At 40.6% G+C, this 27,992-nt stretch overlaps 1 protein-coding gene across 1 annotated transcript; it reads right to left on the bottom strand.

The window, feature by feature from the left end:
• Nucleotides 1–3,325: 3,325 nt before the first annotated feature.
• pde12 (phosphodiesterase 12) lies at nt 3,326–26,781 on the bottom strand. Its single transcript, XM_088337604.1, has 7 exons — nt 25,986–26,781; nt 12,381–12,811; nt 11,385–11,490; nt 11,018–11,162; nt 10,876–10,954; nt 5,434–5,556; nt 3,326–3,730 (listed from the first exon to the last, which is right to left on the bottom strand). The coding sequence occupies exons 1-7, from the start codon at nt 26,558–26,560 to the stop codon at nt 3,387–3,389; spliced, it is 1,803 nt and encodes a 600-aa protein (XP_088193730.1). The 5' UTR covers nt 26,561–26,781; the 3' UTR covers nt 3,326–3,386.
• Between the last annotated feature and the right edge of the window lie 1,211 nt (nt 26,782–27,992).

A 27,992-nucleotide genomic window follows, 5' to 3' on the forward strand; every position in this document is an offset into this window, starting at 1 on the left:
TGGCTGGAATCGTCAAGTCAAGTCATGTTTCTTTGTATAGCCCCTAATCACAAGGAGTCTGAAAGGGCTGCACAGACCACAGATGATTGCAAACCACAGAGTATTATTAGACCACCCCCTGATCTGAAACCTACATAAGGGCAAGGAAAAACTCAAAAACCTCAACACGAGGAAAAAAACGAAACCTCGAGAAGGGACCGCACATGAGGTCATCCCCCTTCCAGGATGACCAGGCTTCAATGGATGTTGCAATAACGATTAATACACATATATCGTCAAAAGGAAATATAGGTCATTCAAAAGCTATAGAGGTGAAATCAAAATGAAATGAAATGATCTGCATTTATATAGCGCTTTTCAAGTCAATGACTTCCCAAAGCGCTTTACATTGTGCTTCACATTTCCCAATAGCGGCTGTGATCTGTGCAGCCATGTAAGGCGCTAACCTGCTTATTGGGGGTATTGGGGTTTCAGTGTCTTACCCAAGGACACTTCGGCATGTAACACGGAGTGGTGTGTTTAAAGCCTAGATTTTAACGGTTCCACTGAGGTTGCAGATCGAATCTCAGGGGGAAGAGCATTCCACCAAACCGGGGGCCGAAATGAAAACGCTCTCGATCCTGCGGATCTTTTCTTGGCTCTTGAGATCACTAGTAGACCAGGCTCCGGAGCGGAACATAGGGGGAAATTAAATGTGAAAGATAAGAGGGAGCGAGTCCATGCATGATTTTGTATAATACGAACAGAAGCTTAAAATCACATTTTAAACCAACAGGGAGCCAATGCAGGTTAGCTAAAATCGGAAAAGAAAAGTAGATGTATAGTGAAAAAAACAAACAAACCGGTACCTAACCTTTCTGTCTTTCCTTGATGCAAAATCATCGATAATATCGTCATAAGCAATCTGCTCCCCTATTTCGTGATTAAATTTGATTACAGTGTGGCCAGTCACCTCATAAATGATTTTTTTATCACATATTTGATCCACTTCACAGTTCAGAAAATGCACGGCCTTTATTTTCAACGATATGGCAAAGGTCAGCTCCAGGACGATCAAACAGTCTGCAGTTACCTGTAAGTGCTGCAATAGTGAGAAGACGCCTGTGTGATGCAAACTTATTTTCAAGAATCTCACGCGATGTTCCCATGTAAAAAAAAAAAGCCATGTGCAGAAGGGGTTTCATTTTGGAAAAGAACATATCAACTGGCCTAAGGAAAAATGTAGGAACATTTTGTGGACTGATGAAAGTAAAATTGTAAATTTTGGGTCCAGGAGCCACAGTGTGTGAGATGACCCCCAAACTCTGAATTCAAACTGCAGTACATATTGAAGACAGTGAAGCATGGTGGTGCAAGTATCATGGTCTGGGCATGTTTCTCCTACTTTGGTGTTGGGCCCATTTATCGCATACCAGGGATCATGGATCAGTTTGTGTATGTAATTTTGCCTTATGCTAATGACAACATGCCCTTGAAATGGATGTTTCAAAAAGACAATGTCCCCAAACACACCAGTTGGCGAGCAGTCTTGGTTCCAAACCAATAAAATTAATGTTATTGAGTGGCCAGCCAAATCCCCAGATCTTAATCCAATCGAGAACTTGTGGGGTGATGTCAAAAATACTGTTTGTGAAGCAAAACCAAGAAATGTAAATGAATTGTGGAATGTTGTTTAGCTATCATGGAGTGAAATAACAATTGAAAGGTGCCACAAGTTGATTGACTCTATGCCACAGTTATAAAAAGAACTGTGGTCATGCAACTTAATACATTTTTTTGGAAATACAAAATAGTTTTGAGTTTGTACAGTCAACCACAGATCCCTTTGATTTGCCCAATTGGATATCTTTTGGAGCGTGCCTATAATAAATGATAGATAGATAGATACTTTATTCATCCCCGCAGGGAAATTCACATTTCCAGCAGCATCCCTGCGCTGAGAACGATACAATAATAAAGCAAAAGGAATACAATATACAAATACCGAATGTGACGTGCTAATACCCACTGTAGCGTGTTGTATAGAGTATTTAAATAGTGCTACATAAAATACACACTGCAATAAAAATACGGTAATATGCAATGTAGGGGGTGTGGTTTAATGTGGGCCTTTACTCCACCGGGTGGAGTTAAAGAGCCTCATGGCATGAGGAAGATAAAAGTAAGATAAATGCAGATGGACACATTGGAAAATAAAGCATGAGTGTTCTTTGAACTCATTTGGGCATCGTAAACACATACTTAAAAGAGAAAATATTTAACTTTCAACCCAAAGACACCTTAAAGTACACCTCCACATTTAAGGAAAATATATATGGATTTTAAATAAGCGAAAATAAATGAACTATTATCTAGATGGTTGGCTCAACAGCTGGGAGATTAGCGTGTCAGTCCCTTAGTGCAGAGGTCCTGGGTTCAATTCCAAAGGCCTCCCCATGCAGAGTTAGCATGTTTTCTGGTCACACTGGTTTCTTCCCACATTCCAAAAACATGCGCGATTGGCGGGTCCAAATAGTCCTGTGTGTGAATGAGAGGGTGAATTGTCAGTCTGTTTGCCCCGTCACTGGCCGGCAACCAGTTCAGGGTGTCCCGTGCCCACTGCCTGAGGACGGCTGGGATGGGTTCTAGCACCCCTGCAATCCTAGTTACAATTAAAACCTAACCATTAGGTGAAAAAGCTCAGCCAGTTGGAACCGCCCTCTTATTTGAATCACATTCTGCATCAAACTACGACAAAATACACAACAAAATATATTCAGAAATAGATGACAAAATATATGATAAAATGTATAAATATATGAGTTGCATTTAGGTCATATATTTAAGTATTGCATAATTAGTGTTTATTTATTTATATGTATTTGACCCCTTCTCCAGGTAAAGGCTAACTCAGCCCTCGCTTCCCCACTTAGAAGAGGTGTACTGGTTAAGGGGCGAAACACCTGTGGCCCTAAGATACCTGCTGAGGATGTAGATGGGGTCCTTATGAACACCCCACACTCTACCAGTTAGAAACTTAACATCCACATCGGTAGTTGCTGCCGCAGTCTCTGCTTGTAGCAAAGCACCTCCGGTGTTTATTTCATCAGTAGGTATTTATCTATACATTTCTACAATAAGCAGGAATTCGATAAAAAAGTTGTACACTAGTCCTCCACAGAAAAAAACAAGTCACGAAAAACAAATGCTTTTAAATCTGTATGAGCACATATTTCCAGACCAAACCGCAAAAGCCTAGATTTACCCTTAATATTTTCTACTTTGAATAAAAAATGTTTTAATTGAAAAGAATGCAAAAACCACAGCCAATGACAGACAATGGATATCAGGTTAAATTACTTTATTTTGAATAAAACCAGATATTCCAGTAATGAAAAATCTGTTATTCAGGATTCCCAGCGCAGATCACAGACAAGCGCAATGTGATCGGATGGGTGGGCCACGCTGGGCAAAGCCGTGTACGTGGTGACTAGGTAGTGGGCTGGCAAGGGGATGACCTGCTCCACTTGCATGCTTTGCAGCTGAATGAAGATGTAGTCCAGGCAGCCCTGGAAGCCCCCCACGTAGTTAGTGTAGGGCAGAGGGCCGCAGGCACTCAGAAGGGGTGGGAATGGGGAAGAAAAATCCATTGTGAGCAAAGAAGCCGGTGAATGATCCCCCAAGACACTAGAGTTGCTCCAGTCGCCGTGCTGCATGGTAAGCATCGTCTTGGTAAGCAACTCCAGGACACCTAAGATAGGAAAGGAAAAATGAGTGGGGCTCACAACTAAGGATCTAGCGCAGGGGTCGGGAACCTATGGCTCGCGAGCCATATATGGCTCTTTCTATGAGTATCTGTGGCTCAGAGACCAATTTGATTGCATGCAAAATTTCTCCATCTCGTTCAAAACCGGAGTTGTCTATCCTATCCAAGTACACGTGAAGCCAAACCAAAGCTAAACACGAGGGTAACACTTCGCAGTATATATAGGGCACGTTTTTCACTACAATTTACAGTCAAGGTGTCACACAAAAAAAGAGGGAAAAAAAAATCGTTTTGGCTGTACAACGCTAAAGAATCCTTTATTTAAAAGTTCACTATATAATCTGTGTTCAGTGTTCAGATACTTTATGATGAATCCACAGAACTGTAAATACGCCAAAACACCGGAAGAGAACTTAGTCATTTGATTGGGTGAGTGGGAGGGATGGGTGGAGCTATGCAAAAAGTACAAGCATTCCCTCCCATCTCTCGCCAAAGGTAAGCACATAAGGCTCCCTATTCTCAGAATGTTGTGACGTTTTTACAAAATAAATGCTTGCATCTGGTTTTGAAACCAATATGTATGAAAAAAAGGGTCAAAAGGAGTTTAACCGATCTTGAGTAATTGCAAGAAAGAAACAAGTTTAAAGTGGTATGTTTGTTGAATTTGGGACAGGGGCTCTGGCATTATTCTCTTTTCATAATTTTTATCAAATCATCAAAAATAAATGTGCTGAAGACTTAGCTTTTGTCTGGGGCGCCGGTTTAGCAATTTAGTAAATTTGTCTCATAATATATGGTGTGGCTCTTTCCCAAAATAAAATTAATATTTTTTGCTTTTATGGCTCTTTGAGTCAAAAAGGTTCCCGACCCCTGATCTAGCGTATGGGTTTTAAAATACCTGATATTAGGATTAAGAGAAGGCCAACAACCAATATTTAAGCCGCTATTAATTTGCTGTAAGAGCTTGAAAATGAGCATAAGACATTTTTAATAAGGCAAAAATATAAAAACAATATTTGTTATAATTTCCAAATAAAACTTGAATAGCTCTATAAACTGTTTAACAGGAAATTAATCAATTTCAATACAACTAACTAATCTTTCACTTAAACCAAAAACTAACAATGCAGGAAATAGTTAGGCTTAGCAGCAACACGTATAAAGGTACATAAAAACTTCAATAGATCACCGATTTCTTTACGATAAATAAATAGAAAATGTTAGCACAACCGACAAATAAATTTAAAATTGTCTTTGGTACCGTGGCTTAAAAAAGTGTGATAATGAGAAAATCTACCGCCTTTTTGCAAGTAAGCTATATCACTGATGGTACAGTGCGCCAACAACTAAGCTGATCATGGACGTGTTAAAACTGTGCATGACACAATAGAAAGTTTATGCGGCATGCACTTTTTTCTGTGAAGAACCCTCAGAGTGTTATTTGTTTGAATTTAATTTCATGAATAGTGTTAATTTTTATTTTCTGACACCTGTTCTGTGAAGAATCCATAATGGTTATTTGCTGTTGGCTTTATGAAAACGATACATTTTTACATTTAGGCTCTCATGCATTCGTCACATTTTCTGTTACAGTTTGACATTGGTCCTTCTTTAGACAGGAAAATGTATGTGGCCCTCACAGAAAAATGTTTGTAGACCCCTGGGTTAAATGGTAGACGATTAGTTACCAGAGGTTGGTGATGAGTTGAAGTCGCCGCAAAAGATCAACGGAGCCCCTGGGGCCATCTGTCGAATTACCAGACTCAGATGCTTCAGTGCCACAGCAATCTGTACCAAGCGAACCATTCCGCCTTAAAAGTAAAGATGACAAGCGTTACTGTGGTGGCATACAATTAAACAGTGTTTCCAATACTTTTTCAAGACAAGGGATGTTTTTTTTTTTTTTTTAATCAAAAAAATTTCGAGGCTCACTATCCATCAAAACTATTTTTGAAAAGTCCCGGCACTTGTTTCATGTGTTTTTTAAAGATTAAATTATTAGGTCTCCTAAATTGACAGTACGTTTTATGAGGTCACCATGGCTCAGAAGGTAATACAGGTTTTCGATTTGGTTAATCATTTTCCTGTAATTCTTGATTTTACAATATTTTTAACTCATTAACGTTCCTGTAAAATTTTCCTAAAATTCCAATCCAAGACATATACAAAGTAAATAGAATGCAGTTCTTAACCCGTTTGGAGAATATGGGCGCTTTTGGTCTCTTTTGAAAGGCACTGACGTTTTGCGTCAAACTGAAATAATCCCTGCTAGTGCTAATAACATTGAGTAATTTAAGTAATTTAAATTGGAACATACGGAAATATGTTTTTATTCCCGCCTGAAACCTTTTGGCAATCAAATGCCTGCAGATGAGTGTAGCTTGGGCATTTTAGCTGGAAAACAAGTGAGACAATAGCCTGCTTGTACCTTGTCAAATTGGATCACAATCTGAAAAACTAAACATTGTATTTTACACATTTTTCGAATAGTAGGTCGAGGCGTTTCCAAAAGTGGCCAGTTGGGGGTGACCAGTTTACAGCTATAAAACCTCTGTGACTGTGTGCTTTACTTTGGCCAATTTTTAGTCATTTTGAAAGAGTTGTGAATGTTTGACTTCTCTTTCCAGAAGTAAATCATGACCAGCTCAGTAGCCTAGATGGTAGTGTGCCGGCTTTGAGACTGGGAGGTCGCTGGTTCGCGCCTCGACCGACACATACCTAATTGGTATAATGGCGGCGCCCTCTGGCTGCGGCTGCACCGACTCGCTACAACGGGTCAGGTGTATCGACATTGCGTTCTGTGTACATTGTTACAAAGAATGACAATACAAAGGAAATTATTATTATTATTATTATTATTATGCACACTTGTGCAGAATAATGGTGTGTAAAAATGAATCATGGGTGGCATTACGCACGTTTATTTTGGGGTCTAATCTGAATACACTCCATACATATCGTTCTTTTCAAAATTTCATTGGCACACCAATGTGTCAATCATTATTTGAATCTGTTACTATTGTCTTATAGGCTATAGTGGGCTGTGGACCGTGACCATATTTTTCCCATCTACTATACTTTTTCCTTTTTTTCTAGAAAAATAACAAAAAATACTGAAAATGAGCATAAATTATCATCTGCTAGTGGAACATTTTTTTCTTCATACGTTACTTTCTTTGGTTTATTCTGTTTTGTTGTAAACTAGGGAACATATTAAAAGCAGCAAAAAAAATGGCAAGATTTGAACTTTGTTTTGATTTATCTTATTATTTTTGCAGTGCAATCTTCTTATCTTCATCAAACAACATAAGTGTTTGCTCCATGCAAGGGCATATAGGTCACAGTGTTGGTATAGCATCTTACCCCTGTGTTGACACTTGTGTTGCGCTCTTAACAACACCATCTTTTGGATTTAAAATGTAATTGCATTCAATGAGTCCAAACACGTTTACGGGTTTTAATTTAGTAACATTAGCTGTTATAACATTTTTGGGCTGACATTAAAGCCCCTTTTTGAAAAAAATTCTCCTGCTTTGGACTTGATTCTTAGACAGGCCACTGATGGTGATTTTATAGAAATGCCGGCCATAGAGAATTCAAAGTAAGTAAAAATAATAAGTCTTGAACAGGGGTCAGCAACCTTTTCGGTGCGGAATGCCACTTTCAAATTTCCTTGTAAATCAGTATGTCACACCAAGATAAATGACTCGCACGTTTTTTTAATATCCAACAGAGCTGTCATTTTACACCAGTCCAAATATACAACATGGATAGACATTTTAATCGTATAACCGTATAGGGCCATATAGCCTATAGCCCGTATAGGGTTTTTCAACCCTTCTTGTACCAAGGTAAACTTTTATTTATAAAAAAGGTTTCGAAGCACACCGTCCGTCGAAATTTTTTGAAAATGAAGTTATGTCAAATACTTCACTGTACTACCGTATAAGCAGATAATTAGTATATAAAAAAGATAATACTTCAAATAAAAAAGAATGATGTGTTTTGTTTTTATTTTTTACAGTACAATATTAAACCGCTTTGTTAAACAAATTAAGCTATTAAATGTACTGTGCTGCCTCAAGAGCAGATAATTAGTACATAAAAAGTATATAAAAATCTACTGCCACCTACTGATATGGATGACTATTACAGTTCCTTGTCTGAAGAGTGCAAAAATACCGAATACATTTTTGGAAAGAGAAAATTCCAGCGGCACACTGGTAAAACTGACCTATTTATCTTCCACTATTCTTGTTCATCAACTAACTAAAATATGAATGTGAACAACATGTGGAAAGGCCTGTAGCCATTCTGACTTCAACTTTTTCCACAAGAATTGACCAGAATCAACCATTCTTCATCAACTATAAACTACAATCAAAAAACAAGTAATATGGTCAGCTATTATACCATTCATCAATGATATCTTGTTGCAGAAAATATCAAAACGGGTGGCATTACTTAAAATAACAGCAACAATGCAGAGGGCACGCGCGCACACACACACACGCTTTTTTAAAACATTCGCCATCAGTAAATGGTTTTCCGTGATTTGCTATTCAGAGAGCAATTTGTTAGATAGCTTCAAGGGTGGTGTCTTTAGCAGTGACAAAGGTTTTCAGGGTCTGTGTTTGCCGTATCTGGACACAGCGCGTTTTAAAGTCTCTGCCTTGAATTCATGTTCATGTTTCGTCTCGTTTTGACCTTTAACACATGATGCACGAGGTACAACGCTCTCGGGGCATAATGCACAAAACAGCACGGTCATTTTTTGCACAAAGCCTAGTCATCTGTCCACGCTGGCTGGAAAGAACGCAATGTTTTCGCTCTAGGAGCCGTCATGATTTGTTTCATTTATCGCGCTTGTGTCTCGTTGGCTAGGTTAAAACACGGATCTCTCCTCTGCGAGGCGCTGCGCAAACACGCACTGACACACAGAGGTGTCAAACGTAAATGGTAACGGGTCAATGGTCTGCATTTATATAGCGCTTTTCAAGCAAAGCTTCTAAATAACACTGGGCGCAACGCGTGTCATAGGTTGCCAACCCCTGGTCTGGAACATGGGTCGGCAACATTTTTGAAGCTCAGAGCTACTTTTCTGTTACTGATTAGCACTAACAGCTACCAGTCTGCAATGCATTTCTCAAATAACACGTTATAACTAAGTTGCTCCTAAGTTATTACAGGGTTGAAATAATAAGAGGTTAAAATGGGGTAAGAAAACCACTAAACGTCATGCCAGTTAGAAATCAATGACCGATGATATCCTTTTAGAACACATTCTACGGGCTACACAGGTAGTCTTCGGGGGCTACCTGGTACCAATGGCCACCACCTTAGACACCTCGGCTCAAGAATGACAAAATTCATCATAGCTTCTGGAAGAAGCACCATAATTAATCAGACAAATGTTATTGCTAGCCATTTTCCACTCAAACGGTGGGTACAATGTTTGTATAGCATTTTTTATACAATCAACTGCACTACAAAGTGCTGATAATTCTTTAGCATTGTGGCGATGCTCCTGTTAAGACAGCAAGTGTAAAAATAAAACAATCCTACATTTAACTTTGTGGAGGGAAAACAAATTATTATATTTTGTTCAATCATTGTTATTATGTTTGTCATCTTATTGTTGTTTTTATATATGATTCCATATTCAAACACACATTGGCCATCCACACCCAAACAATGCTTGAGGTGAGTCGGGCAGATGGTTTTTCATTGCCTTGGGGACCTCACCCCGCATACAAAACAGGTTTAAGAGTAGTCAGACCCATCCCCAGTTAAGGTCAACTTCATCTGTATCTAAAAGTTCATTTGAACATTAAGTTTTTTAAATTAAACACTTTGTGACGGGAACAGAATAGTTAACATTACTATTCTTTTGTTAAAGAGGCAAAGTTTAAATGAGGAAAATGTTCACAGGCCTAGTTGCTGCTGTTTTTTTTTTAATACTTTTCCCTTATACCTCAGGTTATCTTTCAAACGATATATAAGAGCAGTTTCCCCCTCCAATGGTTTACGGCAGTGGTCAGCAACCACTGGGCCGCGGACTGGTACTGTGCTTCATTGATTAGTGTATCCTTTTTTTAATCGAATAAAACTCAAAGATTGGGTGCGCGTTACAGCGAGGTTTTTACGTTAAATGAGCAGTTATTGATCAGTCAATTGATCAATAATTGAACCCGGATTGTAACCGTGAGAGCTATGTGTACCCAAGACCAGAATGTAAGGATTGTGAAAGATGAAGGAGACAAAAATTCATACTCAAGGTACCACATTGTAGAATGAGGTACCCTGGGTAATAGTTGTGTAATGATGATAAAAATCAAATGGATTTTCCTCTGTAATTAAGATCGCAAGTGTTTACGCAGTGGATTTGGGCATGTACTGTAATCCCTCGGTTATCGCAGTTAATGGGGACCAAAACCATCCGCGAAAAGTGAAAATCCGCCAAGTAGCGACGCCCCTTCAAAAATGCTTAAAAAAAAAAAAAAAATATATATATATATATATATATATATATATATATATATATATATACAGGGATCAGAATGGAGATTTTCATTTTCAGCTGAAATAGCCAGCATCCAGGAATAAACCATTTTTTTTAAATTATTTTATTTCATTATTATTATTTTTTAGACCTGCGAAGCTCTGAACCCGCGAACGTGGAACCGCGAAGTAGCGAGGTCCCACTGTAGTTATTATTGTTATTATTACTAATGTTGTGATTGGGTCGGGCCGCAAGAAAATAGTAAGACATTAAAACCGGTCCGTGGTACAGCAAAGGTGGCCGATCAGTGGCTTAAGGTATCATTTGAGATAGTCTTCCTTGCTAGGGACTGATAAATGAAAATGGCAAATGGTCTGCATTTATATAACGCTTTTCAAGTCAATGAAGACCTCCCAAAGCGCTTTACAATGTGCTTCACACTTACCCATTCACACACACACACTCACACACCAATAGCGGCCATGCAGCCATGCAAGGCGCCGACCTGCTAACAGTAACACAAGAGGGGAGATTTGACAGCTGCCATTCTTTTTGAGAATTCCTGATAGTAAACCAAAATTGGGCCAGATTAAAAACAATGTGGCACTGTTCTGAGCGGGATCTGTACCTTGAGGATGCCAGTAAAGGTGCGTGTTGGCCACACACACCTTTCTGCCCGGTTGGTGAAGGTCCTCCAGCAGGCTGACCTGTCCAGAGAACAGGGCATCAAAAATTGAGCGGGCAGAGTATGCCAATAAGATGTGAAATACCTGCAAGGCAGTGGAACGCTTCACGATCTTATCTCTTAGGGCTTCGTCGGCCGAGACCTTCTCCAGCAGATCGGCATGGACCGGGTCTGACGTCAGCACCTCGCTCAACGTGATGTCATGACGACTCAACAGCTTGAATTTTGTCCTTAAGGGAACAATAGAGTGCTTGAAGGGCTTTCTGCTCCTTTTGCAAGGTGCTTGTCCTCAATAAGATCCCTAAATGGCATTTTAAACAACGCTAAAGAGCATGTTTTTACCCACACAAACAGGGACAGGAAGCAAACTCCAAACAGAGAAAGTAAAATAAGAGGCACTTATTGATTACTGCTAAGAAGTTCTTTGAAATGGGGATTCTACTCGAACCAACCTGCGGTAAAAGGTCGCCAATCCTTCATGCTGCTTCTCCTTCATTTTAAAAACGCCGTCCAGGCCAAAGGCATCTAGAGCGGGACTGAGACTGTCCAAAAATACCCCTGCAAGTGCCAAAAGAGGAAGAGGAGGGCAGCTTAGGTTAATGTTGTTAACAAAGCTAACAAAAAAAAAAAAAAAAAAAACTTTTCCTTTTACAAAATTTAGATATGAATGCCCCTCCGTGAGCAGTCCCCTAATTGTGGTGAAAAGATTTGCATGTCTTTAGAATCATAGAAGCTTCGTTTTCTGGGGCTTCAAGCCCCTGGTAGGGTAACCCACAACAAAACTAGTCCTGCGTTAGGAGCCAGACAAAGCGCAGATCATAAACTTGCGATTTCCCTCGCCTAGAGGTGGGTTATTGGGGCCCTCTTTTGGAGCCAGGCCTTGAGGTGGGGTCAAAGTGCCAAGTGGCTGAGCGGGTCCGACAGGGTTCAGCCTAAAGGGAATTTGTGGGATGAAGTGAGATTGGTCCGTCTCAGCGTTGCGCCAATGGGCTGGGGGTGGCTGGTCGTCACGGTGGTGTTGTTCTAGGCCCAAGGATGGTTCTCTGGGAGAGGGCTACTGCCAGGGTAGGATTGGCATGCCTTGGTGGTCCTTGGGCCTCGGAGGATTAGGGGACAGGAGTGGATGCTGCCCTGTTGGCGCCCAACACACTTTTTAGATATGGAATTCTTGCATGTTTGGCTCTTTTACCATACCTGCACCGACCATGATTCAGGAGAATAATCCCCCCCACACACACACAAAGCGCACGCGCACACACACAAGCCCGTGCACACACCCAAACACACAAGACATAACTATATAAAAAAGATAAGAAAATAGATCCATAACCTCTCTAGCAATATTGGTATTGTATCGATGCTGGACCGGTGAAGGGTATTCTAGACTAAAATATCATTAATTTATTTTGAAAGACTCATACATATCGAAAATCCCTAAAACGAGTCACCTTTGTCTACCTCCTGCAGACAGATGACATCAGCGTGGTATCCAGCCAGCTCCTTCTTAATCAGGTTTTGTCTGTAATCCAGCTGCAGAGCATATGGGGCACAGTAGGGGTACAGCACAGTCTTGGACAGCTCCGTCTGAGCGTAGACATCAGCCAAGATGTTGTAGGACACTACCCGCAGGGACGGCCATGCAAGCTCCTTGGTCGTGTACGTGTGCCGCTTATCGAAGGTGCACGCTCCTGGCCCTGCCTCCACTGCGTTAGTGGAGATGAGTTTGTGGGGTCGCCCCTCTCGAGCACCACCATCTTTGGGTGCGCAGCGTAGTTTAAGATGGTAGCCAATGTCCAGGTTGGACGGGATGTAGACTCGCGTGTGCGCCACTTCGGTCCAAACGTCATCCGTAGAAATCCCTTCTCCAGCCGCTTCAGTACTGCAACCAAAACAAAGGTCTGATGTTAACTCCCTTATCTAGTGCCTTTAAAAAAAGAATACTTCCGGCCTGTACCAATAATATAGTAATAAGACACCACAGGAAGTGCCCCTACAACCCTAGAGGTTAAGGCAGGCATATCTAAAGTCCAGCTCTGGGGCCAGTTAGGGCCTGAGATAAAATTTTTACCTGCCAGTGGCTTCCTTCAGAAAATTAATAATATGTGGCCTGACAGTAATGTTGACTGCGGTATAAAATAAATTTGTACAAAAAAAATTCCCCATTTGACCAGATGATGGCAGTAGCCCTTTGGCAACCTTGCCCCTGGCTTTCTGTAAGAATTTTAGCTCACCCCGTTGCCGAGATAGCAAAAAGTTTACTGTGAGGGCAACCGCTTTCAGGACAAGTGGAAATTGGAGTACTCTCGCCAAGAAATGGTGGCTTTTTTTCAAAGAATATATCATCAAGAGGCACTGCCAGACGACAAACATGCTTACTACGGCAAGCTAACTGGAAACGAACAAAGTGAAAAGGTGAAGCAACTGGAAGCTGTTTTATTGGCACAGCTGCACTTTTTCACGAGACCCTGAGAGTCAAATACAAATGTTACAAGGGCGAGCTATTAGGTTGCGTCACTGATCGCCAAGCAATGTAAACCTTTCACGGAGGGTGACATTTATTAAAGAGTGTTCAAAAACTGCCAGGCTGAATAGTCTGTCCTCACACATTTTTAGCTTTCTGAAAAGTTTGGACACCACTGAGCTAAGGGATCTGTGGACTGTGTAAATAACAACAACAACAATAGTCTCAAAATTAAAATTAACAAAAATAATAACAATAAGGTGCCCTGCAACTGTCTGGGAACCAGTTCAGGGTGTCCCCTGCCGACTGGCTGGAGATAGCGATAAGCGGTGCAGATAATGGATGGATGGAAAAACAATAAGTCCAAATCTAGTATGTAAACACTGGACCACTAGGGATCCTAGATCAGTGGTTCTCGATTGGTCAGATTTCAGTACCCACCATCCCACACTAATTACAAGCTGGCGAACAAATCGGGAAAATAAATCCACTTCTCAATTTCATTAAATGAAGGGATTATGCAGTTTAAAACAGAGATATTAGAATAGAACCACACTCTAAAAAATGAACAGCAAAACCAAAACGACTTCCAGTAAGTAGTAGTCCCCTTAGATGCTTAAATTGATTCAGATTCAGATTCAGATCTACTTTATTGTCATTCTAGTACACGTGTATACAGAACGAAATGTCGATGCATCTGACTCCCACAGTTTCCTTGAATGTACAGATATAAATAAAGTTGTATTGTATTTGGCTACGTATAGTATTTTACCATAGTGCCGATAGTGCAAGAAGAGTAGCTAACCAGATGTGCAAAATGGGCAGTCAGGTTAACAAGTCAGGTACACAGTAACATTAACACTGTAACAATAACGCTGTAATTACAATAGTGCAGAGAGCAATGTGCAATGTGTGTGTGTACACGAATATATAAACAAAAAAGGAGCAAATTTAATTCTTTCTGTGCGGCCTGGTATCAAATGACCCACGGTCCGATACCAGTCTGTGGCTGGGCTGTTGCCAACCACTGTAGTTGAGGACTGAATGCAAGTGATAGTTAAGCAAATTATAAATAGCATTGTGAAACCATTGACCTACATATGTAATCTATCATTTCTAACAGGCAAATTTCCAAATCAAATGAAAATAGTAAAAGTTATACCAATAAACAAAAATGGAAACAAGCACATTATCTCTGCTTCCTCAGTTCTCTAAAATATTAAGAAAAACTTTACAATAATAGACTAGAAAAATTTGTAGATAAACAAATTGATTAATGAAAGTCAATATGGTTTTAGAGCAAACAGATCAGCAACAATGGCTAGTATCGATGCAGTAGAAGAAATCGCCCATAGCATAGGAAAAAAGAAATACGCAGTTGGGGTATTTATTGACTTAAAAAAAGCATTTGATACCATTAATCATAATATACTATTAAAAAACTGAAAAGATATGGCATCAGGGGCTTGGCTTTGCAATGGATTCAAAGTTATTTGACACGGAGGAAGCAATATGTGAAAATGGGATATTTGTCATCTGAATACTTGGACATCTGTTGTGGAGTACCACAGGGTTCTATCCTGGGTCCAAAGTTATTTAATTTATAAATTGACGATATCTTTAATGTTTCAAAACTATTGAAAATAGTAATATTTGCAGACAACATTAACATTTTCTATTCAAATGATATCTATATTGATTTGGTAACCTGTATTAATCGTGAATTAATTAACCTAAAAGTATGGATGGATATAAATAAATTATCTTTAAAATTTAAAGAAAACCAAAATGATATTCTTTGGTAATCGCAAGGCAAATCAAGATATAGAAGTAAAAATGGATGGTGCTGCAATAGACACTGTATCAGAAATTAAGTTTTTAGGGGTCATAATAGACAATAAATTAAGCTGGAAAACACACATCAGACACATACAAACTAAAGTATTGAAAAGCATTTCAATAATTAATGAAGCCAAATTAACTTTAAACTATAATGCATTGTATTTATTATATTGTTCTCTAGTTCTGCCATACTTAACCTATTGTGTAGAGGTCTGAGGCAATAATTACAAAAGTTCACTACAGCCCCTTTTTATCCTCCAAAAACGTGCAATTAGAACCATACACAGGGTAGGATATCGAGATCATACTAATATTTTATTCCTGCAGTCCAAATTATTAAAATTGGATGATTTAGTAAAAATTTTCACTGCACAACTGCTATTTAAGGTCAACAAAAACATTGTGCCAGAAAACATCCATAAATTCTTCATTCGGAAAGAGGGAAATTGTATTTTAAGGGGCTGTAGTAAATCCATAATCCCAAAGGTGAGAACCACCAGGAAAAGTATGTGTGTGTCTGTGTGTGGAGTCAAACTTTGGAATAATTTACAAGACAAGACCAAACAATGTCCACCGTGTTCAAATTCAAATACAAAAAAAGATTACTGGCATTTGCTTCTTACTACCCCTTTTCGAACATATCATCTCATTACCTGCACCGCTTATCCTCAGTAGGGTCGAGGGGGTGCTGGAGCCCATCCCAGCAATTATTTTGTTGTTGAGTTATTGTTTTTGTTCTGTTTTTTATTTTAATGTTCAAATAAAGTTTTCATTCATAAACTCCACATACACATTAACTTCACAAAACATCTTTCAAGGGAATTTAATCAATGTTTGATATTTTGTGCTTTCAGAACTGAAACAAACTGCAGCAAAGAGCCAGACAGCTTTAAGCGTCTCGTTACATTGAAAATAATTTCATCAATTGAATCAGACTCAAAGTCAGAAGAGCACAATGAAATTCTGATCACCACCTGGTGCTTCGTGGATTATTATGGGGTTCCAGAAGTGTCTCGGATGGCATCTGGGAGAAAGAAAGAGCGGTGATGATGGTCCGGCCTACTGCTAACGGCTAGGCAAACAACTCTTCGAAGCCACTGCTGCAGATCCTGTATCTTGCCAATGCCATGTCCATTAGCCATGAAATGGGTTACCTGGAGCCACAATTCGTGAGAAACCACTACATTTGTGTAGGTCTTATTTTATACATCACAGGGACTTAGCTCAAATCGAGGACACACGCTGCTAGCCCGCAGCTAGCCGGCCGCCCTTGATCTCTAAATTCTTACACTGAAAGGAGAAGCCCTCCAGTTTTGTTCTACCTTTGTATGAGAATGAAACCTTGTATAAAACCTTATATTCAACTGTAATTATGTGTTTGGTGTTATTATTTGTGGATCTATAATTGTTTTTTGTTACAGTAGCAAACTCTCAATTGGTAATGACGTCATTGAGATAAGTTTACCAATTTTGGGGCTTTTATAAACATGCGACGCTTCGAAGTAGGATTTTCTCTTTTCGCAGGTGGTTCTGATCCCTATAAACCACAAAACTGAGGGATGTCTGTATTAATAATATAACCATACAAAGATTGCAACAATATATTGTCTATAGTATTTAAAGCAATAGATTGGTTAAAATCTAATTGTTAAAACGGGTAGTTGTTATTAGAAGTTCTTGCAACATCTGCTGACTACTCTTTTAAATTAGAGTTACGTTACATTTTATTTTTCATATGCTTTAAAAACAAAACTTGTTGCCACTGCAACATTGGCCATTACATGATATCACATGACCAAGCCAATTTCTCTGTCAAAGCGCTTGTATTCAAAACATTTTGAACAGATTTTTTATTAATATTATGCAGCTGTTTTATTTAACATTTTTCTAAACTTTTTTTCAATACCTACAACCAGTCCACTATATAGTCAAAACAGCCATATCCGAAAGTGTATCAAATATTTACTATTAATATACAGGTAGATACATTCTCCCATGACAGCCAACCACTACCCTGCAAAAATGATTTGGAAAATTTTGAAGGAATATTTTAGAAAACTAAGATTGAATTTCTTACCGTTTTCTTCTTTCTGGAGCTAAAAGTGAATACTTCACGTTTGAATAAATGATGAACACAAATTTATAAAAATTAACATGATAAATGTTTAACTTTGAGCCCTTGCATACATCTTAAGATTTTGGTTTGTTTCCTTGTTCTATGTTTTGAACTACTGATGATCTTCCTGGTTGAGTCTGAGAGCAATATCTAAAAAAATATTTGCTTTAAATAGATGGATAGATAGATAGATACTTTATTCATCCCCGTAGGGAAATTCACACTTCCAGCAGTCTACCCTGTTGTTTATTAACAGATTTACATGATGCCCTCAGGGTGCTTGTAGCGGAGTGGATGACGTCACACGCTAGTCCAAAAGTTCGACATCCCTGCGGCAGATGGAAAATCTTTTTCTTTGTGTCCAGGAATACACCACCTCGTGTTAGCGAGTCCTTCTCCTCTCCGATTCCCGTAGGCTTTCATGTCTCTGTATAGTGGCGCTGAAGCCGGATAGCTCCGGGTGGCTACATGTTAGCGTCCGGGGTCCTAAACGTGAGCCACGTTTCCGCAAAACACAGCAACTGCGCTCCCTGTGCGCTTCGATTTTTTCCACCAGCACTCGTTGGACTTATTTGGTAGTGAGATCACATTTACCATGATTACGGACGGTACCGAAGACTTATAACGCCGCTAGCCGCTTAGCTAGCTCCGGCTCTTCTTCCACGATAGGCCCCTCATCACGCCGGCACGAGAATTCTTCAGGGCAAGGAGTTGAATCCTCGAATAACTGCATTTTTGTGCGCTAAAACCCATGTCCATAGGATAGAAAGTAATCCAAATGTTTAGTTGTCAAACGGGAAGAATTCTATGTGACATCACCACAAGTTTACTTCTAAAGCTCTATCATGGCAATGACTGATCAATTTAAGGGAAAATTACCTACAGTTAAAATACATTAGACACCAAGGTCTTGACAAAAAGCCCTTAAGCCTGAAAAGAAAAAAAGTAACATCATCGCCATAGTTTGTTGATCAACAATAAAATGAAAGCCACAGTGCAATGTACAATGCGACTCCAAACATTCAGAACAAAATCGTTTCCCCACAGTGATTTAGGATGTTACTATCGTGCAGTGGTTGGCACGTTCGCCAAACACACAAGGGTCCGCGGTTTGAGACTGGGTGGAAACATATGTTAGGTAACATCTTAGCCTGTAGAGGGGTGGGATAGGCTGTACTTGCCCAAGACGCACCACAGGAAATGCTGCCCTTAAGACCCTAGTGATTAAGGGATCCAAACAATCAGCAGACTGACCATCAGTATTGATACACGTCGCTGCCACTCAATACCAAGGTACGGCTCATCTCTGAAGAGCGTTACACCCAAAAACAACTGCAACAAGATGATGAAGGTTCTGCATCTGAATCAGAACAGGAGGCGTCACCTGCTACTGGTAACCAAGGAAACTAATATGATCTCATTTATGTGGGTGAGCAAACCCCTACAGTTATTCATCATCAATATTTGGTTCAGCCCGTGAACGTGACAATCATATGGTCTAATTCTCTCCACATACGTCCAAAACAGAAATGCTTATTTACGTATTGTAATTATACAGCCTTAAACTCCCAGTAAACTACTGTATTTTCCGCACTAGAAGGCGCACCTAGTTTGTATGTTCTCCCCGTGCTTGCGTGGGTTTCCTCCGGGCACTCCGGTTTCCTCCCACATTCCAAAAACATGCATTTCAGGTGGATTGGCCGGTCCAAATTGTCCCTAGGTGTGAATGAGCGAATGAGTTCTCGGTCCCTGTGTGCCCTGCAATTGGCTGGCAACCAGTTCAGGGTGTCCCCTGCCCATTGCCCGGAGATGGCTGGGATGGGCTCCAGCCCCCCCGCGACCCTAATGAGGATAAGCGGTACGGATGATGAGATGAGATGAGATAAGGCGCACCTAAAAGCCTTTATTTTTTTCAAAAGCTGATCATGCGCCTTAGAATACAGTGCGCCTTATTTATGTATCAATATTAAGTCGCAAAGTCTTGCAACTAACCCAAGCAGCCGCCGACTAGATTTACCCCCGAACGCGAGTAGTCCGCGGTGTATGCTGGGATTTATATACCGGCGTTTCATTGGCTAACCAATGTGTCAATCATCATTTGAATCGATCACTATTGGCTAAAGTTATTCGGAGGTAAAGGGAGCGGATCCTTTTCATCATTTACAGGCTTGTATAGGCTAAGGGGCAAAACAAACCCTGCAATTGGCCGAAAAAGATGTGTCAATCATCAGTTGAATCGATCACTATTGGCTAAAGTTATTCGGAGGTAAAGGGGGCGGATCCTTTTTATCATTTACAGGCTTGTATAGGCTGAAGGGGCAAAACAAAGCCTGCAATTGTCCGAAAAAGATGAATGTGAATAGCAGTGTGGTTGTCTACGTCATAGAGGAAACATTTTTTACCATTCTGTATTTGTAAATATTTTACTCTCCTGGATTTACTACACTCACGGATATAAGAGGACCATGGTTGCACATTATTATTGAACACAACGACTTCGGTGAGCTACTCCGGCTATATATTTTCCCAGTATCTTGTTTCAGACTGAACTCGATGTTTCTGTGATAGGCGGTGCAGATAATGGATGGAATTGAGTGTCTATTTTTAAATTAAACTCAATTCCAAGTGTTTATTGTCATATGCACAGTAAAGTTGCGAGCGAAAAAGAAAATAGAAACTAAGGAATGGTTGGCATTTCTTGAATCCCAAGACTTTAACCTTCCGAATGATATTTGGAACAATGCATTTGAGTGACATCGTACGGACACCGCATCCGCACGTGTCTGCGACACGTATTTGCTTCTTTGCAAGCTTTCGGAATGTTAAGGGGGTAATAAGTTTGACTGAACTATCTGACTGTTTTGTCAACGTTCCCATTGTAGCGCCTTATAATCCGGTGCGTCTTATGTATGTCAAATATAGGACCAAAAACTATTTTTTCGGGGTGCCCTATAACCCGGTGCGCCTTATAGTGCGGAAAATACGGTACTGTAAATTCTGGACTACTGTATAAGCCGCAACTTTTTCCCTAAGCTTTACAACCCTGCGCAGGAAGACCATGTTTAATGTTACTTCGCGCTTTGTGCATGAACAAAACTGCCATGAAACAGGCCCAGGAAAAAATGATAATCAAAAAGAGGAGGGCCAACGACCATCTTGGAAATAGTTTTACCAGTCTGTTTATTTGTAAACGGAAATAATGTGGCAAAACACACGGAATAAAAGAAGCAAAGTCCAACGAAGCAGAAATGTTTAAGCAAATTATTATTTATCTGTCAGCATTTTTGTGTGTATTGGAGTAAATATTTTACACGGTCGGATTCTATGGATTGGCAGCAAGGCAGCGCAGTGGTTAGCACGTGTGCGGCACAATTCTGAGGTCATGAGATCGAACCTTCCTGTTTGCATGTTCTCCCTGTGCTTGCGTGGGTTTCCTCCGGGCACTCCGGTTTCTTCCTGCATTCCAAAAACATGCATGTCAGGTTAATTGGCCGGTCCAAATTATCCCTAGGTGTGAATGAGCTGGTGAGTTGTCTGTCTCTATTTGCCCTGCGACTGGCTGGCAACCGGTTCAGGGTATTCCCTGACCACTGCCCGAAGATAGCTGGGATGGGCTCCAGCCCCCCAACAACCCTACTGAAGATAAGCGGTGCAGATAATGGGTGGGTGGATGGATTTATGGATTGTCCTTGATGTAACGAAGACATTTTGCGGACATTCAAAGGAGTTGAAGACAGCCAGGGGACATAATGGTGAGTTACGCCGGCTTTAGGGGATGGTGTAATAATAGTCTGTGTTTTGCAATAATCTGTGGTCTGTGCAACCCTTTGAGACTTTTTTTATGAAAGTCTATACAAATAAACATGACTTGACTTTATAGTTTTCGTGTATTTTGTTTCAGACTAATCGTAGGGTTTCTCTGATGGGTATATTCTGAAATGGACATACCGTATTTTCCGCACTATAGGGCGCACCGGGTTATAGGGCGCACCCCCAAATAATAGTTTTTGGTCCTATATCTTCCATAGATAACGCGCACCGGATTACAAGGCGCTACAATGGGAACGTCGACAAAACAGTCAGATGATTCAGTCAAACTGATTACCCCCTTAACATTCCCAAAGCTTGCAAAGAAGCAAATACGTGTCGTAGACACGTGCGGATGCGGTGTCCGTACGATGTCAATTAAATGCGTCATTTCAAATATCATTCGGAAGGTTAAAGTCTTGGAATTCAAGAAATGCCAACCATTCCTTACTTTCTATTTTCTTTTTCGCTCGCAACTTTACTGTGCATATGACAATAAACACTTGGAATTGAGTTTAATTCACTCAACTCATCACAGCAACATCAAGATCGTTCTAAAACAAGATACCGGGAAAATATAAAGCCGCATAACTCACCTAAGTTCTTACGTTCAATAATGATACGCAATCATGGTCTTCTTACAACCGTGAGTGTAGTAAATCCAGGAGAGTAAAATGTTTACATATACAGACTAATGAAACATGTTTCTTTATGGCATACTTTAGCAAGCTTGCTATTCAGTCATCTTTTTCGGCCAATTGCAGGGTTTGTTTTGGCCCTCTAGCGTATCCGAGGCTCCGAATAACTTCAGCCAATAGCGATCGATGTAACGGATGATTGACACATCTTTTTCGGCCAATTGCAGGGTTTGTTTTGGCCCTCTAGCGTATCCGAGGCTCTGAATAACTTCAGCCAATAGCGATCGATTTAACGGATGATTGACACATCTTTTTCGGCCAATTGCAGGGTTTGTTTTGGCCCTCTAGCGTATCCAAGGCTCCGAATAACTTCAGCCAATAGCGATCGATTTAACGGATGACTGACACATCTTTTTCGGCCAATTGCAGGGTTTGTTTTGGCCCTCTAGCCAATCCGAGGCTCCGAATAACTTTAGCCAATAGCGATCGATTCAAATAATGATTGACACATTGGTTAGCCAATGAAACGCCGGTATATAAATCCCAGCATACACCGCGGACTACTCCACGTTCAAGGGAAAATCGGGTTGGTGGCTGTTGCGTAAGTTGCGAGACCTTGCGAATTTAATATTGAGCCATATATAAGGTGCACTGTATTATAAGGCGCATGGTCAGCTTTTGAAAAAAATTAAGACTTTTAGGTGCGCCTTATAGTGCAGAAAATACGGTAATATCTTGAATCCGAAGAGTTTTAAGGTTTCCAATGATATGTGGCATTTCAGTGAGTGAAATCGTACAGACACTTATTTATTGATCAAAAGTCCGGCGGCCCACCGGAGGGCCCGTTGGAACGTTAATGAGTTAAGGTACCATGTATTAATAAAACTATGTACCGTCCTTCTTGTAAATATCTCATGTTTCAATGCGGGCATTTGCGGCTTCTAGTCAGGTGCAGCATATGTATGTACAAAATGTTTTTTTTCCTTTAAAAATGTAATGGGTGCGGCTCATAATCAGGGGCGCTCTATAATTCGGAATTTACGGTAGTTTGAAACTTTTACTGAACAGGCAAACCATATCTGCCTTATACTCTTTGTGAAATCATATTTCAGACATCAAAGAGGATAATTCCACAGAACAAAACAATAACCATGAAAGTACAAAAACTACACAACATGACAATTTGTGAAACTATCACCTCATCTCATCTCATTAACTGCACCACTTATCCTCAGTAGGGTCGCGGGGGTGCTGGAGCCCATCCCAGCAATCATCGGGCAGTGGGCAGGGGACACCCTCAACTGGTTTCCAGCCAATCGCAGGGCACACAGGGACAGACAACTCACTCGCTCATTCACACCTAGGGGCAGTTTGGACCGGCCAATCCACCTGAAATGCATGTCTTTGGAATGTGGGAGGAAACCGGAGTGCCCGGAGGAAACCCACGCAAGCACGGGGAGAACATACAAACTCCGCACAGGAAGTCCGGTAGCTGGATTTGAACACACAGGAGGTTCCCAAGACCTTAGAACTGTGCCTGCACACGCGCTAACCACTGCGCCGCCGTGCTGCCTGAAACTATCACAACTATTAATATTCGTAAACATTGTTATTTTTGTGTATCTTATCTGTTTACAAAGAGATACGACATGGCACTCAAGGATAAATACGTAATAAGGACTTAAAAGCCAAAAACAAAATAAAAAGAATGCCAGAATAGTACATGGGTAAAAATAGAGACTTAACCAAGTTGTAAATGCATTGCAATATCTGCGTAAATGAGTATCGACAATAGTGTTGATCCGATCCAAGTACATGCATTGTTCAGAAACGATAATATCGATTTTTGGATCGATCCACTTTGTGCTCTTTGTGAAATCATATTTTAGACATCGAAGAGCATAATTCCACAGAAAAAGAAAAGACAAGTAGGTCCAAAAACTATAGAACATGGTAATTTGTGAGAGTATGTTTTTGTAACGTAGCTTGGAAATGTCAACATGATTATTAATAGTTCCTAATCCCATAACACATCCGAGCAACATAAGCACTGGCAGCCATGTGGGATGGGTGGAAGCCAGTAAGTTTACCCCATTATTATTAGGATTGACATTCGAAATATTGCGATCAAAGATCTACTTTGGTTCTCGTTAAAAGTTGCGTTCTAAGTTACAACAACAAATGTTCACTGATGCGCAAACAAGACTCATAGGGGTGTGTGTTGTGTAGGGGTTAGGGTTCAAATGAGGCGACTCTCTGTGACTACTTTCAGCCGACGAAAGGCATACCATCATCGGCAAGGTATTTTAGCGTGCCCGAGCTATACTTGGGGGTTGAATTGCGTAAATTCAGAGCCTATGTCTGCCTTCCAACCACCGAATAAGGGTGAACTCTCTCAGGGTTTTTTTTTAACTTATTTCAGCCTAGTGTTTATAGGGTGAGCCTACTTTCTCCGAAAGGCGAATGCAGGTGAGGGTCTTTGTTTGGCCTCCACTCTCCAAGTAAAAGCACAAATGAATGAAATAATCAATTCATGGTCTTTATTGTCACTATAAAAGAGTACAGGGAAATTGGATGGCTTCTCCTTTCAGGGCAAGAAGCGATGTAGATAGCACACTAGGATCGGGGGTACTTGAATTGAGACAGCTTCTTGTGATAAATAAAATGCAACCATCCTTAATGTAGTGGTTGAATCATAGCTCCCGTCATCCGATTTATAGGTAATGGATCTGGCGTTGGAGAGATACAGGCTTAGCAGAGGGTGGCTTGAGAGTTGTTATATAGCTTCAGCAGTAAATCGGACCTGCGACACCACCCTGCTCTCTCGCCAAACCTGATACTCCACGAAGCACCTGGTGGTTTGACCAATTTGTCAGTGAGTTTATATGAACGTCGGTAGCAGAGGTCTACAAACTCCTGTCGGGTGTACTGGTTTAACGCTGATGTAAGCATGGATAGAGTCCAAAGACAAAAATACACAAGGTAGACAAAAGAAGCACTGTTTGGAAGAGCCAACAGTCCATGCACGCCGCCATATTGGATCAATCCTAATAAGTCCTAAGCTTACACATTCTTTCATTTGAACATACAACAAAATTTATGTAGGCCCATGGCAACAACAAACCGCATCTGGTAGACAAATTCAGTCTGGCTGACCGTAAAATTACGGGTATGCGCTTAACATCACACAAAACGATCAATACCCATAAAACATGGTCGCAACCAATCAGGTTGCCTGAAAGTAGATGTTTCTCTCTCAGGCAAACAAAGAGGTGCTGATGCATGCTTTCGTATCTTCCTGTTTATAGAATTCTAATGCCCTGCTCTCTGGTCTCCCCAAAAAGAACACTGCCCGCTTGAGCCTACTACAAAATCCAGCTTACAGGGGAAGGAATCACAAAACAAATTAAAATCGCTGCATTATCTCCCTGTGTGTTTCATCAATTTTAAGGTGATTTTACTAGTTTAAAATGTCTTAATGGTCTTGGGCCATCCTATGTGTCTGATTTGCTTTTACTATATCAGCCATCGCTATCCCTGAGGTCCCCTGGCAGAGGACCATAACTTACGATGAAGCAGCAGTCAGACAGGTCTGTGGGGACCCTTGATATTTTTAAAAGGATGCTAAGGAACCACTTTTTGGATAAGAGTTTAAACTGATCCATTTTACATACTTTTGATTTGTTCAATTTTTATCTTTATTCTATCATACTTTATTTTGTATTTCACATCTTATGTTTTGTTCTGCTGTAACTCAAAATGTTGACTGGACAGTTATGGAACATGCACATTACATCATTAGTAACATCAAATACTACACAATACACTAAAGTATATCAGTAACCGTGTCCGCAAGTCTTCCTGATAGTTTTCCCCTGACCTTCTTACTTCAATAGCTTGAAATCATGACTGAAGTTTTGGTGTGCCAACCCAAACTTTTAAGCGGACCCATCTTGCTACCCCTATGAAATATGTCTGGAGGTCCTACTTATTAAAAATGAGTAATGGATAATAACATAAACAAAAAGGTAATTACCCAGCCAAACAGTCTGGGAGCTCTGCACCCTCAAAGCTCTGAACCTAAAATGGGCCCTAGTTGACAGGTAAGCAGATCATAAGATACTGTGAAATATTGTGCTGGGGACGTCAACCTCCTCTGTAGTAGAGATGTCAAATGTGCCACAATTACCTCGAATTTGTCTCTTTCTTCTTTTTGTACCACGTAAATTCGCAGTGCTCCAGCTCTCCAAATTCCACCTCCAGCTTGGGGCACACCGGAAAGCCGGCCATCAGGGAAGCCGGGAGCTCAGCAGTGGTGAAGGTGGGCTCATTCCTGCGGACTGAGTAGCGGACTTCGCCCAGCTGCAACACTGCCCCATCCCGCCACGCCTCCGCGTTGAGCACTGTCTCCGGTACCTCGTTGTCGCCCACGAATAGCTTCACCACGGCGGAAATTGTGCAGTCTTCCGCCGCCTCTTGCTCCGCTTTCCTCTTCCCTTTCTTCGCCTTGCTTTTGCCCTTGGCGAGATTGCAGGCGATGCGGGACAAGACTTTTCCGAGAGGTTCCGTTTGCTCCCGCTGCATGTGTTTCTGGGAGCCGTCCATTTGGAATGAGATGGTCATTTTAGGCTCCCCGGGAACACATCTCACGCTGGCCGGCTCCATGCTGCCTAGACGACGCAGCAGGGTCAAAACTGCCGGCGACGAGGCGGATCGGAAGCGAGAGTGAAAAGGAAGAAGGGCAGCGAGTAGTCTGTTGAACATGAAGCCAGACGCTGTCACTCCGAGCCGGGCTAATGAGGCGCGTACTAGTTTCCTTTAACATCACCTAGCGAACGTGCCCATTTACCTTTCAAGTCGTGTTACAAAAATGGAAGTTGAATTCAACAAATGTAAACAATGATGACACAAACGTTGTCTTCAAAGTTATGACCAATGTTTTTCTTCTTCTTCTTTAAGTATAACGGCTGTTTGTATCCATCACTTTAGTGCATTACCGCCCCCTATCATTACGGATAATTTGGCTTCCTTTGTGAAAAAAAATCTGGTCCGAAATCCATACCTGTCAATCTCCACGGCTCCATGCCCTTACAAACTGTCGTATTTTCCCTTACAAAATAATCTTATGCCATATTTTTTTTTCAAACGTGTTTATTTATGTAGTTTGGAATATAATAGAATAGAATATACCTTTATTGTCATTGTTACAAAATGGGTTGAACATATTGTGACAAAGAAATTGGACGTGGCACTCCAGTCTCACATTATACAATGAGGATAAAAGAAAACAAAGAAGATAAAGGAACAAAGAAGATAAAGGTTATAATTTACACTGTATTTACACAAGAAAGTGTGGGCATGTAGGGTGTTACATACAGTTTTGGGATCGTATTAGTGCAATATGCAGTAGTGCAAAATAGGCAACATTGTGCAAGGTGAGCATAGGCATGAATAAAATTTTACATATGTATGTGGTAGTGTGTTTGCAAGAGTTTCAGTTTTTTGTGCGGTGTGTGTTAAGGGTAGTGATGGCGCTGGGGAAGAAACTATCTCTGAGTCTGTTTTTGTTTTGTGTGACCTGTAGCGTCTGCTATTGTTTTAATAAGCTTTTTACATAGAATACGATTGCTATTGTCGGAAGCACAGCAGAATGCGCGTTCACTTGAGAGGGGGGGGTGCAGGGGAGTCAAAATGAGGCACTACAGCGGCAGATGCATGCGCACAGTAGCATCAAACGCTGGCTTAGTTTGCAACGTGAAAAAAGATACCAAGATAGAGACTACCGCGGCGAACTCAATTGACTTGATTGATTTGCCGTTTCATGATAGTCGGTGTATACCGGATGGTACCCAAAATTGGCAAATTTGCGTTTTTCTGTACAGATTTTCTTGTACGTCGTAAACGTCTTAAAATGCATAATAAACGTACTTTGTATGGCAAAAACGTACAGGTTGACAGGAATGAAAATCTAATTTTATAGTTTATAAAATTGACAGTGGGTTCAAAGTATTTTGAAAATATATTGTACTTGGAATATATGGCTCAGAAACAAATAGCCTACATTAAAGCAAAAAGAAAACCTTTATTGTCAACCTTATTATTATCGGCTTATGCAATGAGGTGGGTAATTTGTCCATTTTGTAAAAGGGGCGTCTAAGCAGTAAAGGTAAGAGTGAGACACTTGGAATATATGTGT

The sequence above is a fragment of the Urocampus carinirostris genome, chromosome 6 (assembly GCF_059441175.1).
Source record: "Urocampus carinirostris isolate Australia breed hairy pipefish chromosome 6, RoL_Ucar_1.0, whole genome shotgun sequence".
NCBI classification, from domain to species: domain Eukaryota; kingdom Metazoa; phylum Chordata; class Actinopteri; order Syngnathiformes; family Syngnathidae; genus Urocampus; species Urocampus carinirostris.